At 51.4% G+C, this 15,181-nt stretch overlaps 1 protein-coding gene across 1 annotated transcript in view; it reads left to right on the top strand.

The window, feature by feature from the left end:
- The window catches only part of LOC143802070 (C-type lectin domain family 2 member B-like), a 66,358-nt gene that overhangs the window by 30,929 nt on the left and 20,248 nt on the right, over positions 1–15,181 (top strand). The window contains exons 3-5 of the mRNA XM_077281300.1: positions 1,159–1,197; positions 1,575–1,601; positions 6,522–6,670. Coding sequence (XP_077137415.1) covers positions 1,159–1,197; positions 1,575–1,601; positions 6,522–6,670 — 215 coding nt within the window. The remainder of the gene's footprint in view (positions 1–1,158; positions 1,198–1,574; positions 1,602–6,521; positions 6,671–15,181) is intronic.

The following is a 15,181-nucleotide window of genomic DNA, read 5'->3' as shown; positions in this document are numbered from 1 at the left end:
AGGTGAGTACTGATACTGCTCTACTGGAAGGCAGGTGAGTACTGATACTGCTCTACTGGAAGGCAGGTGAATACTGGTACTGATCTACTGGAAGGCAGGTGAGTACTGGTACTGCTCTACTGGAAGGCAGGTAAGTACTGGTACTGCTCTACTGGAAAGCAGGTGAGTACTGGTACTGATCTACTGGAAGGCAGCTGAGTACTGGCACTGCTCTACTGGAAGGCAGGTGAGTACTGGCACTGCTCTACTGGAAGGCAGGTGAGTACTGGTACTGCTCTACTGGAAGGCAGGTGAGTACTGATACTGCTCTACTGGAAAGCAGGTGAGTACTGGTACTGCTCTACTGGAAGGCAGGTGAATACTGGTACTGATCTACTGGAAGGCAGGCGAGTACTGGTACTGATCTACTGGAAGGCAGGTGAGTACTGGTACTGCTCTACTGGAAGGCAGGTGAGGACTGGTACTGATCTACTGGAAGGCAGGTGAGTACTGGTACTGCTCTACCGGATGGCAGGTGAGTACTGGTACTGATCTACTGGAAGGCAGGTGAGTACTGGTACTGCTCTACCGGAAGGCAGGTGAGTACTGGTACTGATCTACTGGAAGGCAGGTGAGTACTGGTACTGATCTACTGGAAGGCAGGTGAGTACTGGTTCTGCTCTTCTGGAAGGCAGGTGAGTACTGATACTGCTCTACTGGAAGGCAGGTGAATACTGGTTCTGATCTACTGGAAGGCAGGTGAGTACTGATACTGCTCTACTGGAAGGCAGGTGAATACTGGTACTGATCTACTGGAAGGCAGGGGAATACTGGTTCTGATCTACTGAAAGACAGGTGAATACTGGTTCTGATCTACTGGAAGGCAGGTGAATACTGGTTCTGACCTACTGGAAGGCAGGTGAGTACTGGTACTGTTCTACCAGGATGTAAATGAGTACTTGTGCTCCTTTGAGTGGATGGGTGATTGCTGGCACTAATCTTTTTAAGTAGTTGGAACATTTCTTTCCTTGGAAGTTAGTTATTATGTTTCTGCTCCATTGTTTGTTTTTCGTGTTTTCAGGTTACTAGTACGGATTGTTCGTTCTCGTCGTCTCTCTGGAATCTCATCATTGATTTGCATAGTCTGATGATTTTGCCTCTTGATTTTTTGCTTTGCAGAACATTTCACAAATCGGAGTCTTCTTGGTGAGAAGATAGGTGAGTGTTCATGTGACCGTCCGGCAGAGCAGGATCGGCTCCTCAGGGGAGGAGCCCTGTGCCATGCTCCTCCTTATTATATGAGCTCTGGGTTGAGCTTGCGTTGGGAGTATGATGGCCACATGTTGGTTTCTGGAATTAATCACTGGCACTACCTTCTTGACAGCCATGTGCAGATCTCCAGAGGTGTCCTGTGATCTCGGCACTTATTGTGTAAGTGTCAGAAGAGTCTTCAGGTTTCAGTTGTTTGGGATTTCTCTGATCTCAGTAGCTTTGCTATTAAGAGCTCTATTTCTACAATGACTTCACCAGTCCCTACGCCCCGCTGTCCTCTCTTCCTTGGGTCGTCCGGTCACTGACATCTCTCTTTCTTGCAGACCCTTATCTGCTGAATGTGACCACAGGTGAAGAGCGGCTTCGTCCCTTGCTCGGATGCTGAGACCTCAGACTTCTTACACATTGCTGGTGTATCTTCGTGATGTCTGCTCCCCGTTCTCTCCTGTGACCGGCTCGCTCCAGTGGTCTCTTCTCTCTTTACTGTCTCTGTCCACTCTTTTTTTTTCTCCTTTCTCTGTTCTCACTCCTCTATTATCCTCTTTGCTCACCATTTGCCTCTTTATTCGTCATTCCCTTCTTGTCTCTCTCTTTTTGCTTGCTCTTTTCTTCCTCCCTGCTCTCCTTTCCCTTCTACCTTTCACCTCTCAGTTCTCCTTTCTCTTCTCCTCATCTCTTTCAACTCTCTTTTCTTCCCTCTAGTCTTTTCATCTCCTTCATTTCAATTTCTCTTCATTTTTCTCATCTCTATGTTCTTTGTCTTCAGTTTTCCTCTATTTTACTCTCTGCATTATCTCTGCTTTGATCTGTCTCAAATCCTTTTTGTCTCTGTTCTTCTTTTTCTCTGTTCTCATCTTTTCTCTTTTCTTTGCTCTGTTTTCCTATTTGCTCTCTATTCTCTTCTCCTCTTTCCTTTTGGTCTTTCTTTTCCTCTCTATGCTCTTTTATCTGTATTCTCTTTTTTCTCCTTTCTTCTCTGCTCTCTTGTTTTCTTTCCTGTCTCTTGTCTTTTTTCCACTTTGCTCTCCTTTATTCCAGTTATCTTCTCTGTTCTCTTTTCTCTTTGTATTCTCATTTCCTCTCTGTTCTTTTCTCCTTTCTACTTTCTTGGTCCCTTTCACTCTCTATTCTCCTCTTTGCACGCTTTTTGTAGTATCCTCTGTGTTTCTCTTTTCTTTTTCTTCTTTCCTTTCTTCCTCTGCTCTCCTGCTGCATCCATTCTCTTTCCTTTCTGTTCCCATCTATCCATTCTTTTCATCTTTCATCTTCCTTTGCTTCTGTCTTGTCTGCCCACTATCTGCTCTGTTTTAGTCCCTCTGCTCACCTCTGTATTCTCTACTTTGCTCTCTATTCTCTCTATACCCAGATTACCTTTCTGTTTTCTTTTTTCTTTGTTGTTTCTCCATTCTGTTCACTCTGTTTTTCTGCTTGCTCTCGGTTCTCTCTCTATTTTCCTCTCTGTTTTCTTTCTATTCTCAGTTCCTTTTTGGTCTCTTGTCTTCTTTCCTTTCTATTTTCCTCTTTACTTGTTTCTTTCCTATTTTTTTTCTCAGCTCTCGCTTTTCTCTCCTCTCTATTTTCTTGTATCTGTGTTCGTGTTCTAATCTCTTTTCCTCTCTTTTCTCTTGTCTTCTTTCCTCTGTTTTTTTTCAAAGGTATTCTCCTTTTCTTTAATTTCTTCCCTCTTTGTTTTTCTCTCTCTATTTTTTCCATCTTTGTTCTTCTCTTTACATTCTCTGTTCTCTTCTTGCCTCGCTTTATTCTCTTCTCTTCTCTCTGTTTCCTCATTCGCTCATCTCTGTTCTTGCTTCTCTTCTCTGTTCACTTTCTTCTTTTCTCTCTGTTTTCCTCATCCGCTCATCTCTGTTATCTTTTTTCTCTGTTTTTCTTGTCCTCTCATCTCTGTTTGCTTTCTTCTCTTCCCTCTCTTTTCCTCGTCTGCTCATTTCTGTTCTTTCTATTCTTTGTTTTCCTTGTCCACTCATCTCTATTCTTTCTTCTCTTCTCTGTTTTCCTCGTCCGCTCATCTCTGTCCTCTTTCTTCTCTTCCCTCAGTTTTCCTCGTTCACTCATCTCTGTTCTTTTTCTTCTCTTCCCTCTGTTTTCCTCGTCCACTCATCTCTGTTCTCTTTCTTCTCTTCCCTCTGTTTTCCTTGTCTACTCATCTCAGTTCTTTCTCCTCTTCCCTTTGTTTTCCTCTCCCGCTCATCTCTGTTCTCTTTCTATTCTTCTTTGTTTTCCTCGTCCACTCATCTCTGTTCTTGCTTCTCTTCTCTCTGTTTTCCTCGTCCGCTCATCTCTGTTCTCTTTCTTCTCTTCCCTCTGTTTTCCTCGTCCACTCATCTCTCTTCCCTTTCTTCTCTCTGTTTTCCTCGTCCACTCATCTCTCTTTTCTTTCTTCTCTTCCCTCTGGTTTCCTCGTTCGGTCATCTCTGTTCTTTCTATTCTTCTTTGTTTTCCTCGTCCACTCATCTCTGTTCTCTTTCTTCTCTTCCCTCTGTTTTCCTCGTCCACTCATCTCAGTTCTTTCTTCTCTTCTCTCTGTTTTCCTCGCCCGCTCATCTCTGTACTCTTTCTATTCTTCTTTGTTTTCCTCGTCCACTCATCTCTGTTCTCTTTCTTCTCTTCCCTCTGTTTTCCTCGTCCACTCATCTCTGTTCTTTCTTCTCTTCTCTCTATTTTCCTCGTCCGCTCATCTCTGTTCTCTTTCTTCTCTTTCCCCTGGTTTTCTCGCTCACTCATCTCTGTTCTTTTTATTCTTCTTTTTTTTCCTCATCCACTCATCTCTGTTCTTTTTCTTCTCTTCCCTCTGTTTTCCTCGTCTACTCATCTCAGTTCTTTCTTCTCTTCTCTCTGTTTTCCTCGCCCGCTCATCTCTGTTCTCTTTCTATTCTTCTTTGTTTTCCTCGTCCACTCATCTCTGTTCTTTCTTCTCTTCCCTCTGTTTTCCTCGTCCACTCATCTCTGTTCTTTCTTCTCTTCTCTCTATTTTCCTCGTCCGCTCATCTCTTTTCTCTTTCTTCTCTTTCCCCTGGTTTTCTCGTTCACTCATCTCTGTTCTTTTTATTCTTTTTTTCCTCATCCACTCATCTCTGTTCTTTTTCTTCTCTTCCCTCTGTTTTCCTCGTCTACTCATCTCAGTTCTTTCTTCTCTTCTCTCTGTTTTCCTCGCCCGCTCATCTCTGTTCTCTTTCTATTCTTCTTTGTTTTCCTCGTCCATTCATCTCTCTTTTCTTTCTTCTCTTCCCTCTGTTTTCCTCGTCCACTCATCTCTGTTCTTTCTTCTCTTCTCTCTATTTTCCTCGTCCGCTAATCTCTGTTCTCTTTCTTCTCTTTCCCCTGGTTTTCTCGTTCACTCATCTCTGTTCTTTTTATTCTTCTTTTTTTTCCTCATCCACTCATCTCTGTTCTTTTTCTTCTCTTCCCTCTATTTTCCTCGTCTACTCATCTCAGTTCTTACTTCTCTTCTCTCTGTTTTCCTCGCCCGCTCATCTCTGTTCTCTTTCTATTCTTCTTTGTTTTCCTCGTCCACTCATCTCTGTTCTCTTTCTTCTCTTCCCTCTGTTTTCCTCGTCCACTCATCTCTGTTCTTTCTTCTCTTCTCTCTATTTTCCTCGTCCGCTCATCTCTGTTCTCTTTCTTCTCTTTCCCCTGGTTTTCTCGTTCACTCATCTCTGTTCTTTTTATTCTTCTTTTTTTTCTTCGTCCACTCATCTCTGTTCTCTTTCTTCTCTTCCCTCTGTTTTACTCATCCACTCATCTCTGTTCTCTTTCTTCTCTTCCCTCTGTTTTCCTCGTCCACTCATCTCTGTTCTCTTTCTTCTCTTCCCTCTGTTTTCCTCGTCCATTCATCTCTCTTTTCTTTCTTCTCTTCCCTCTGGTTTCCTCGTTCGGTCATCTCTGTTCTTTCTATTCTTCTTTGTTTTCCTCGTCCACTCATCTCTGTTCTCTTTCTTCTCTTCCCTCTGTTTTCCTCGTCCACTCATCTCTCTTTTCTTTCTTCTCTTCTCTCTGTTTTCCTCATCCGCTCATCTCTGTTCTCTTTCTTCTCTTCCCTCTGTTTTCCTCATCCACTCATCTCTCTTTTCTTTCTTCTCTTCCCTCTGGTTTCCTCGTTTGGTCATCTCTGTTCTTTCTATTCTTCTTTGTTTTCCTTGTCCACTCATCTCTGTTCTCTTTCTTCTCTTCCCTCTGTTTTCCTCGTCCACTCATCTCTCTTTTCTTTCTTCTCTTCTCTCTATTTTCCTCGTCCGCTCATCTCTGTTCTCTTTCTTCTCTTTCCCCTGGTTTTCTCGTTCACTCATCTCTGTTCTTTTTATTCTTCTTTTTTTTCCTCGTCCACTCATCTCTGTTCTCTTTCTTCTCTTCCCTCTGTTTTCCTCGTCCACTCATCTCTCTTTTCTTTTTTCTCTTCTCTCTGTTTTCCTCATCCGCTCATCTCTGTTCTCTTTCTTCTCTTCCCTCTGTTTTCCTCGTCCACTCTTCTCTCTTTTCTTTCTTCTCTTCCCTCTGGTTTCCTCGTTCGGTCATCTCTGTTCTTTCTATTCTTCTTTGTTTTCCTTGTCCACTCATCTCTGTTCTCTTTCTTCTCTTCCCTCTGTTTTCCTCGTCCACTCATCTCTCTTTTCTTTCTTCTCTTCCCTCTGTTTTCCTCGTCCACTCATCTCTGTTCTTTCTTCTCTTCTCTCTATTTTCCTCGTCCGCTCATCTCTGTTCTCTTTCTTCTCTTTCCCCTGGTTTTCTCGTTCACTCATCTCTGTTCTTTTTATTCTTCTTTTTTTTCCTCGTCCACTCATCTGTTCTCTTTCTTCTCTTCCCTCTGTTTTCCTCGTCCACTCATCTCTGTTCTCTTTCTTCTCTTCCCTCTGTTTTCCTCGTCCACTCATCTCTGTTTTCTTTCTTCTCTTCTCTTTGTTTTCCTCATCCGCTCATCTCTCTTCTTTTTCTTCTCTTCTCTCTGTTTTCCTCATCCGCTCATCTATATTCTCTTTCTTCTCTTCTCTCTGGTTTCCTCATCCACTCATCTCTCTTCTTTCTTCTCTTCTCTCTGTTTTCCTCATCCGCTCATCTCTGTTCTTTCTTCTCTTCTCTCTGGTTTCCTCGTCCACTCATCTCTTCAGTTTCGTCACCTTCTTTCTCCACGTTGTCTTTCCTTCGTAACTCCATCTTGCTGTAGACACTCTGGAGATGTGATGTCTAATGATCTGGGCGTCCATCTTTCCACACCACGATGTGTTCTCGGCAGTCATACGTGTCTTCTGTCTCTGTAGAGCGCTGCCAGCCGTGTCCACATCTATGGATTCAAATTAAGGATAAATGTTATTTCTTTGCTGAAAACAAGAAAACCAGAGATGAAAGTCAGAAAAACTGCAGCCAGATGGGCGCACACCTGGCCACCATAGACGATGGACTATTACCGGTCAGTGAAGGGTGTCTGATGTGTAAGCGGCCAAATCATCCTGAGTATCGGCTCTGATTAAAGCCATAAAACACAAAATCTAAAATAATTCCTCCCCGGGGTAGATTACAGGAATTTGGGGAGTCACCAGTAAGATCTATAACCATGTACATGTGTTCAGTGTTCTCTACACAGTGCCACCAACATATGACCCATATACAGTGCCCCATACACTGCCACCTACAGAGTGCCCCCATACACTACCACCTACAGAGCGCCCCCATACACTACCACCTACAGAGTGCCCCCATACACTACCACCTACAGAGCGCCCCCATACACTACCACCTACAGAGTGCCCCCATACACTACCACCTACAGAGCGCCCCCATACACTACCACCTACAGAGTGCCCCCATACACTGCCACCTACAGAGTGCCCCCATACACTGTCACCTACAGAGTGCCCCCATACACTGTCACCTACAGAGCGCCCCATACACTACCACCTACAGAGCGCCCCATACACTGTCACCTACAGAGTGCCCCCATACACTGCCACCTACAGAGTGCCCCCATACACTGTCACCTACAGAGTGCCCCCATACACTGCCACCTACAGAGCGCCCCCATACACTGCCACCTACAGAGCGCCCCCATACACTGTCACCTACAGAGCGCCCCCATACACTGTCACCTACAGAGTGCCCCCATACACTGCCACCTACAGAGGGCCCCCATACACTGTCACCTACAGAGCGCCCCCATACACTGTCACCTACAGAGTGCCCCCATACACTGTCACCTACAGAGCGCCCCATACACTGTCACCTACAGAGTGCCCCCATACACTGCCACCTACAGAGTGCGCCCATACACTGTCACCTACAGAGTGCCCCCATACACTGCCACCTACAGAGCACCCCCATACACTGCCACCTACAGAGCGCCCCCATACACTGTCACCTACAGAGCGCCCCCATACACTGTCACCTACAGAGCGCCCCCATACACTGCCACCTACAGAGCGCCCCCATACACTGTCACCTACAGAGCGCCCCCATACACTGTCACCTACAGAGCGCCCCATACACTGTCACCTACAGAGTGCCCCCATACACTGCCACCTACAGAGCGCCCCCATACACTGCCACCTACAGAGCGCCCCATACACTGTCACCTACAGAGTGCCCCCATACACTGCCACCTACAGAGTGCCCCCATACACTGTCACCTACAGAGTGCCCCCATACACTGCCACCTACAGAGCGCCCCCATACACTGCCACCTACAGAGCGCCCCCATACACTGTCACCTACAGAGCGCCCCCATACACTGTCACCTACAGAGCGCCCCCATACACTGCCACCTACAGAGCGCCCCCATACACTGCCACCTACAGAGTGCCCCCATACACTGTCACCTACAGAGCGCCCCATACACTGTCACCTACAGAGTGCCTCCATACACTGCCAACTACAGAGTGCCCCCATACACTGCCACCTACAGAGCGCCCCATACACTGTCACCTACAAAGAGCCCCCATACACTGTCACCTACAGAGCGCCCCCATACACTGTCACCTACAGAGCGCCCCCATACACTGTCACCTACAGAGTGCCCCCATACACTGCCACCTACAGAGTGCCCCCATACACTACCACCTACAGAGCGCCCCATACACCGTCACCTACAAAGAGCCCCCATACACTGCCACCTACAGAGCGCCCCCATACACTGTCACCTACAGAGCGCCCCCATACACTGTCACCTACAGAGCGCCCCCATACACTGCCACCTACAGAGCGCCCCCATACACTGTCACCTACAGAGCGCCCCCATACACTGTCACCTACAGAGTGCCCCCATACACTGCCACCTACAGAGTGCCCCCATACACTGTCACCTACAGAGCGCCCCCATACACTGTCACCTACAGAGTGCCCCCATATACTACCACCTTCAGAGTGCCCCCATACACTGTCACCTACAGAGCGCCCCATACACTGTCACCTACAGAGTGCCCCCATACACTGCCACCTACAGAGTGCCCCCATACACTGCCACCTACAGAGCGCCCCATACACTGTCACCTACAAAGAGCCCCCATACACTGTCACCTATAGAGCGCCTCATACACTGTCACCTACAGAGTGCCCCCATACACTGCCACCTACAGAGTGCCCCCATACACTGTCACCTACAGAGCGCCCCCATACACTGTCACCTACAGAGCGCCCCCATACACTGCCACCTACAGAGTGCCCCCATACACTGTCACCTACAGAGTGCCCCCATACACTGCCACCTACAGAGTGCCCCCATACACTGTCACCTACAAAGAGCCCCCATACACTGTCACCTATAGAACGCACCATACACTGTCACCTACAGAGTGCCCCCATACACTGCCACCTATAGAGCGCCCCCATACACTGCCACCTACAGAGCGCCCCCATACACTGTCACCTACAGAGCGCCCCCATACACTGTCACCTACAGAGCACCCCCATACACTGCCACCTACAGAGTGCCCCCATACACTGTCACCTACAGAGCGCCCCCATACACTGTCACCTACAGAGTGCCCCCATACACTGCCACCTACAGAGCGCCCCCATACACTGTCACCTACAGAGTGCCCCCATACACTGCCACCTACATAGTGCCCCATACACTGCCACCTACAGAGCGCCCCATACACTACCACCTACAGAGTGCCCCCATACACTGCCACCTACAGAGTGCCCCCATACACTGTCACCTACAGAGTGCCCCCATACACTGCCACCTACAGAGCGCCCCCATACACTGCCACCTACAGAGCGCCCCATACACTGTCACCTACAAAGAGCCCCCATACACTGCCACCTACAGTGCGCCCCCATACACTGTCACCTACAGAGCGCCCCCATACACTGCCACCTACAGAGCGCCCCCATACACTGCCACCTACAGAGTGCCCCCATACACTGCCACCTACAGAGCGCCCCATACACTACCACCTACAGAGTGCCCCCATACACTGCCACCTACAGAGTGCCCCCATACACTGCCACCTACAGAGTGCCCCCATACACTGCCACCTACAGAGCGCCCCCATACACTGCCACCTACAGAGCGCCCCATACACTGTCACCTACAAAGAGCCCCCATACACTGCCACCTACAGAGCGCCCCCATACACTGTCACTTACAGAGCGCCCCCATACACTGTCACCTACAGAGCGCCCCCATACACTGCCACCTACAGAGCGCCCCCATACACTGTCACCTACAGAGCGCCCCCATACACTGTCACCTACAGAGCGCCCCCATACACTGTCACCTACAGAGTGCCCCCATACACTGCCACCTTCAGAGTGCCCCCATACACTGTCACCTACAGAGCGCCCCATACACTGTCACCTACAGAGTGCCCCCATACACTGCCACCTACAGAGCGCCCCATACACTGCCACCTACAGAGTGCCCCCATACACTGCCACCTACAGAGCGCCCCATACACTGTCACCTACAAAGAGCCCCCATACACTGCCACCTACAGAGCGCCCCCATACACTGTCACCTACAGAGCGCCCCCATACACTGCCACCTACAGAGCGCCCCCATACACTGCCACCTACAGAGTGCCCCCATACACTGCCACCTACAGAGCGCCCCATACACTACCACCTACAGAGTGCCCCCATACACTGCCACCTACAGAGTGCCCCCATACACTGCCACCTACAGAGTGCCCCCATACACTGCCACCTACAGAGCGCCCCCATACACTGCCACCTACAGAGCGCCCCATACACTGTCACCTACAAAGAGCCCCCATACACTGCCACCTACAGAGCGCCCCCATACACTGTCACTTACAGAGCGCCCCCATACACTGTCACCTACAGAGCGCCCCCATACACTGCCACCTACAGAGCGCCCCCATACACTGTCACCTACAGAGCGCCCCCATACACTGTCACCTACAGAGCGCCCCCATACACTGTCACCTACAGAGTGCCCCCATACACTGCCACCTTCAGAGTGCCCCCATACACTGTCACCTACAGAGCGCCCCATACACTGTCACCTACAGAGTGCCCCCATACACTGCCACCTACAGAGCGCCCCATACACTGCCACCTACAGAGCGCCCCATACACTGTCATCTACAAAGAGCCCCCATACACTGTCACCTATAGAGCGCCCCATACACTGTCACCTACAGAGTGCCCCCATACACTGCCACCTACAGAGCGCCCCCATACACTGCCACCTACAGAGCGCCCCCATACACTGTCACCTACAGAGCGCCCCCATACACTGTCACCTACAGAGCGCCCCCATACACTGCCACCTACAGAGTGCCCCCATACACTGTCACCTACAGAGCGCCCCCATACACTGTCACCTACAGAGTGCCCCCATACACTGCCACCTACAGAGTGCCCCCATACACTGTCACCTACAGAGTGCCCCCATACACTGCCACCTACATAGTGCCCCCATACACTGCCACCTACAGAGTGCCCCCATACACTGTCAACTACAGAGTGCCCCCATACACTGCCACCTACAGAGCGCCCCCATACACTGTCACCTACAGAGTGCCCCCATACACTGCCACCTACAGAGCGTCCCCATACACTGTCACCTACAGAGTGCCCCCATACACTGTCACCTACAGAGCGCCCCCATACACTGCCACCTACAGAGGGCCCCCATACACTGTCACCTACAGAGCGCCCCCATACACTGTCACCTACAGAGTGCCCCCATACACTGCCACCTACAGAGTGCCCCCATACACTGTCACCTACAGAGTGCCCCCATATACTGCCACCTACAGAGTGCCCCCATACACTGTCACCTACAGAGCTCCCCATACACTGTCAGCTACAGAGTGCCCCCATACACTGCCACCTACAGAGTGCCCCCATACACTGCCACCTACAGAGCGCCCCCATACACTGCCACCTACAGAGCGCCCCATACACTGTCACCTACAAAGAGCCCCCATACACTGCCACCTACAGAGCGCCCCCATACACTGTCACCTACAGAGCGCCCCCATACACTGCCACCTACAGAGCGCCCCCATACACTGTCACCTACAGAGCGCCCCCATACACTGTCACCTACAGAGTGCCCCCATACACTGCCACCTACAGAGTGCCCCCATACACTGTCACCTACAGAGCGCCCCCATACACTGTCACCTACAGAGTGCCCCCATACACTGCCACCTTCAGAGTGCCCCCATACACTGTCACCTACAGAGCGCCCCATACACTGTCACCTACAGAGTGACCCCATACACTGCCACCTACAGAGCGCCCCCATACACTGCCACCTACAGAGCGCCCCATACACTGTCACCTACAAAGAGCCCCCATACACTGCCACCTACAGAGCGCCCCCATACACTGTCACCTACAGAGCGCCCCCATACACTGCCACCTACAGAGCGCCCCCATACACTGTCACCTACAGAGCGCCCCCATACACTGTCACCTACAGAGCGCCCCCATACACTGCCACCTACAGAGCGCCCCCATACACTGTCACCTACAGAGCGCCCCCATACACTGTCACCTACAGAGTGCCCCCATACACTGCCACCTACAGAGTGCCCCCATACACTGTCACCTACAGAGCGCCCCCATACACTGTCACCTACAGAGTGCCCCCATACACTGCCACCTTCAGAGTGCCCCCATACACTGTCACCTACAGAGCGCCCCATACACTGTCACCTACAGAGCGCCCCATACACTGCCACCTACATAGTGCCCCCATACACTGCCACCTACATAGTGCCCCCATACACTGCCACCTACAGAGTGCCCCCATACACTGCCACCTACAGAGTGCCCCCATACACTGCCACCTACAGACCGCCCCATACACTGTCACCTACAAAGAGCCCCCATACACTGTCACCTATAGAGCGCCCCATACACTGTCACCTACAGAGTGCCCCCATACACTGCCACCTACAGAGCGCCCCCATACACTGCCACCTACAGAGCGCCCCCATACACTGTCACCTACAGAGCGCCCCCATACACTGTCACCTACAGAGCACCCCCATACACTGCCACCTACAGAGTGCCCCATACACTGCCACCTACAGAGTGCCCCCATACACTGTCACCTACAGAGCGCCCCCATACACTGTCACCTACAGAGTGCCCCCATACACTGCCACCTACAGAGTGCCCCCATACACTGTCACCTACAGAGTGCCCCCATACACTGCCACCTACATAGTGCCCCCATACACTGCCACCTACAGAGTGCCCCCATACACTGCCACCTACAGAGTGCCCCCATACACTACCACCTACAGAGTGCCCCCATACACTGCCACCTACAGAGTGCCCCCATACACTTTCACCTACAGAGTGCCCCCATACACTGCCACCTACAGAGCGCCCCCAAACACTGTCACCTACAGAGTGCCCCCATACACTGCCACCTACAGAGCGCCCCCATACACTGTCACCTACAGAGCGCCCCCATACACTGTCACCTACAGAGCGCCCCCATACACTGCCACCTACAGAGCGCCCCCATACACTGCCACCTACAGAGTGCCCCCATACACTGCCACCTACAGAGCGCCCCCATACACTGTCACCTACAGAGTGCCCCCATACACTGCCACCTACAGAGTGCCCCCATACACTGTCACCTACAGAGTGCCCCCATATACTGCCACCTACAGAGTGCCCCCATACACTGTCACCTACAGAGCGCCCCATACACTGTCACCTACAGAGTGCCCCCATACACTGCCACCTACAGAGTGCCCCCATACACTGCCACCTACAGAGCGCCCCCATACACTGCCACCTACAGAGCGCCCCATACACTGTCACCTACAAAGAGCCCCCATACACTGCCACCTACAGAGCGCCCCCATACACTGTCACCTACAGAGCGCCCCCATACACTGCCACCTACAGAGCGCCCCCATACACTGCCACCTACAGACCGCCCCATACACTGTCACCTACAAAGAGCCCCCATACACTGTCACCTATAGAGCGCCCCATACACTGTCACCTACAGAGTGCCCCCATACACTGCCACCTACAGAGCGCCCCCATACACTGCCACCTACAGAGCGCCCCCATACACTGTCACCTACAGAGCGCCCCCATACACTGTCACCTACAGAGCACCCCCATACACTGCCACCTACAGAGTGCCCCCATACACTGTCACCTACAGAGCGCCCCCATACACTGTCACCTACAGAGCGCCCCCATACACTGTCACCTACAGAGTGCCCCCATACACTGCCACCTACAGAGTGCCCCCATACACTGTCACCTACAGAGTGCCCCCATACACTGCCACCTACATAGTGCCCCCATACACTGCCACCTACAGAGTGCCCCCATACACTGCCACCTACAGAGTGCCCCCATACACTACCACCTACAGAGTGCCCCCATACACTGCCACCTACAGAGTGCCCCCATACACTGTCACCTACAGAGTGCCCCCATACACTGCCACCTACATAGTGCCCCCATACACTGCCACCTACAGAGTGCCCCCATACACTGCCACCTACAGAGTGCCCCCATACACTACCACCTACATAGTGCCCCCATACACTGCCACCTACAGAGCGCCCCATACACTGTCACCTACAGAGCGCCCCCATACACTACCACCTACAGAGTGCCCCATACACTGCCACCTACAGAGCGCCCCCATACACTGTCACCTACAGAGCACCCCCATACACTGTCACCTACAGAGTGCCCCCATACACTGCCACCTACAGAGTGCCCCCATACACTGTCACCTACAGAGTGCCCCCATACACTGTCACCTACAGAGCGCCCCATACACTGCCACCTACAGAGGGCCCCATACACTGCCACCTACAGAGTGCCCCCATACACTGTCACCTACAGAGTGCCCCCATACACTGTCACCTACAGAGCGCCCCATATACTGTCACCTACAGAGTGCCCCCATACACTGCCACCTACAGAGTGCCCCCATACACTGCCACCTACAGAGCGCCCCATACACTGTCACCTACAGAGTGCCCCCATACACTGCCACCTACAGAGTGCCCCCATACACTGTCACCTACATAGTGCCCCCATACACTGTCACCTACAGAGCGCCCCATACACTGTCACCTACAGAGTGCCCCCATACACTGCCACCTACAGAGTGCCCCCATACACTGCCACCTACAGAGCGCCCCCATACACTGTCACCTACAGAGTGCCCCCATACACTGCCACCTACAGAGTGCCCCCATACTCTGTCACCTACATAGTGCCCCCATACACTGTCACCTACAGAGTGCCCCCATACACTGCCACTTACAGAGCGCCCCCATACACTGCCACTTACAGAGTGCCCCCATACACTGCCACCTACAGAGCGCCCCATACACTGTCACCTACAGAGCGCCCCCATACACTACCACCTACAGAGTGCCCCATACACTGCCACCTACAGAGCGCCCCCATACACTGTCACCTACAGAGCACCCCCATACACTGT

Source organism: Ranitomeya variabilis, chromosome 1 (genome assembly GCF_051348905.1).
Source record: "Ranitomeya variabilis isolate aRanVar5 chromosome 1, aRanVar5.hap1, whole genome shotgun sequence".
NCBI classification, from domain to species: Eukaryota; Metazoa; Chordata; class Amphibia; order Anura; family Dendrobatidae; genus Ranitomeya; species Ranitomeya variabilis.
The sequence above is the reverse complement of the archived record's forward strand: the minus strand, read 5'-3'. Positions and strand labels throughout refer to the sequence as shown.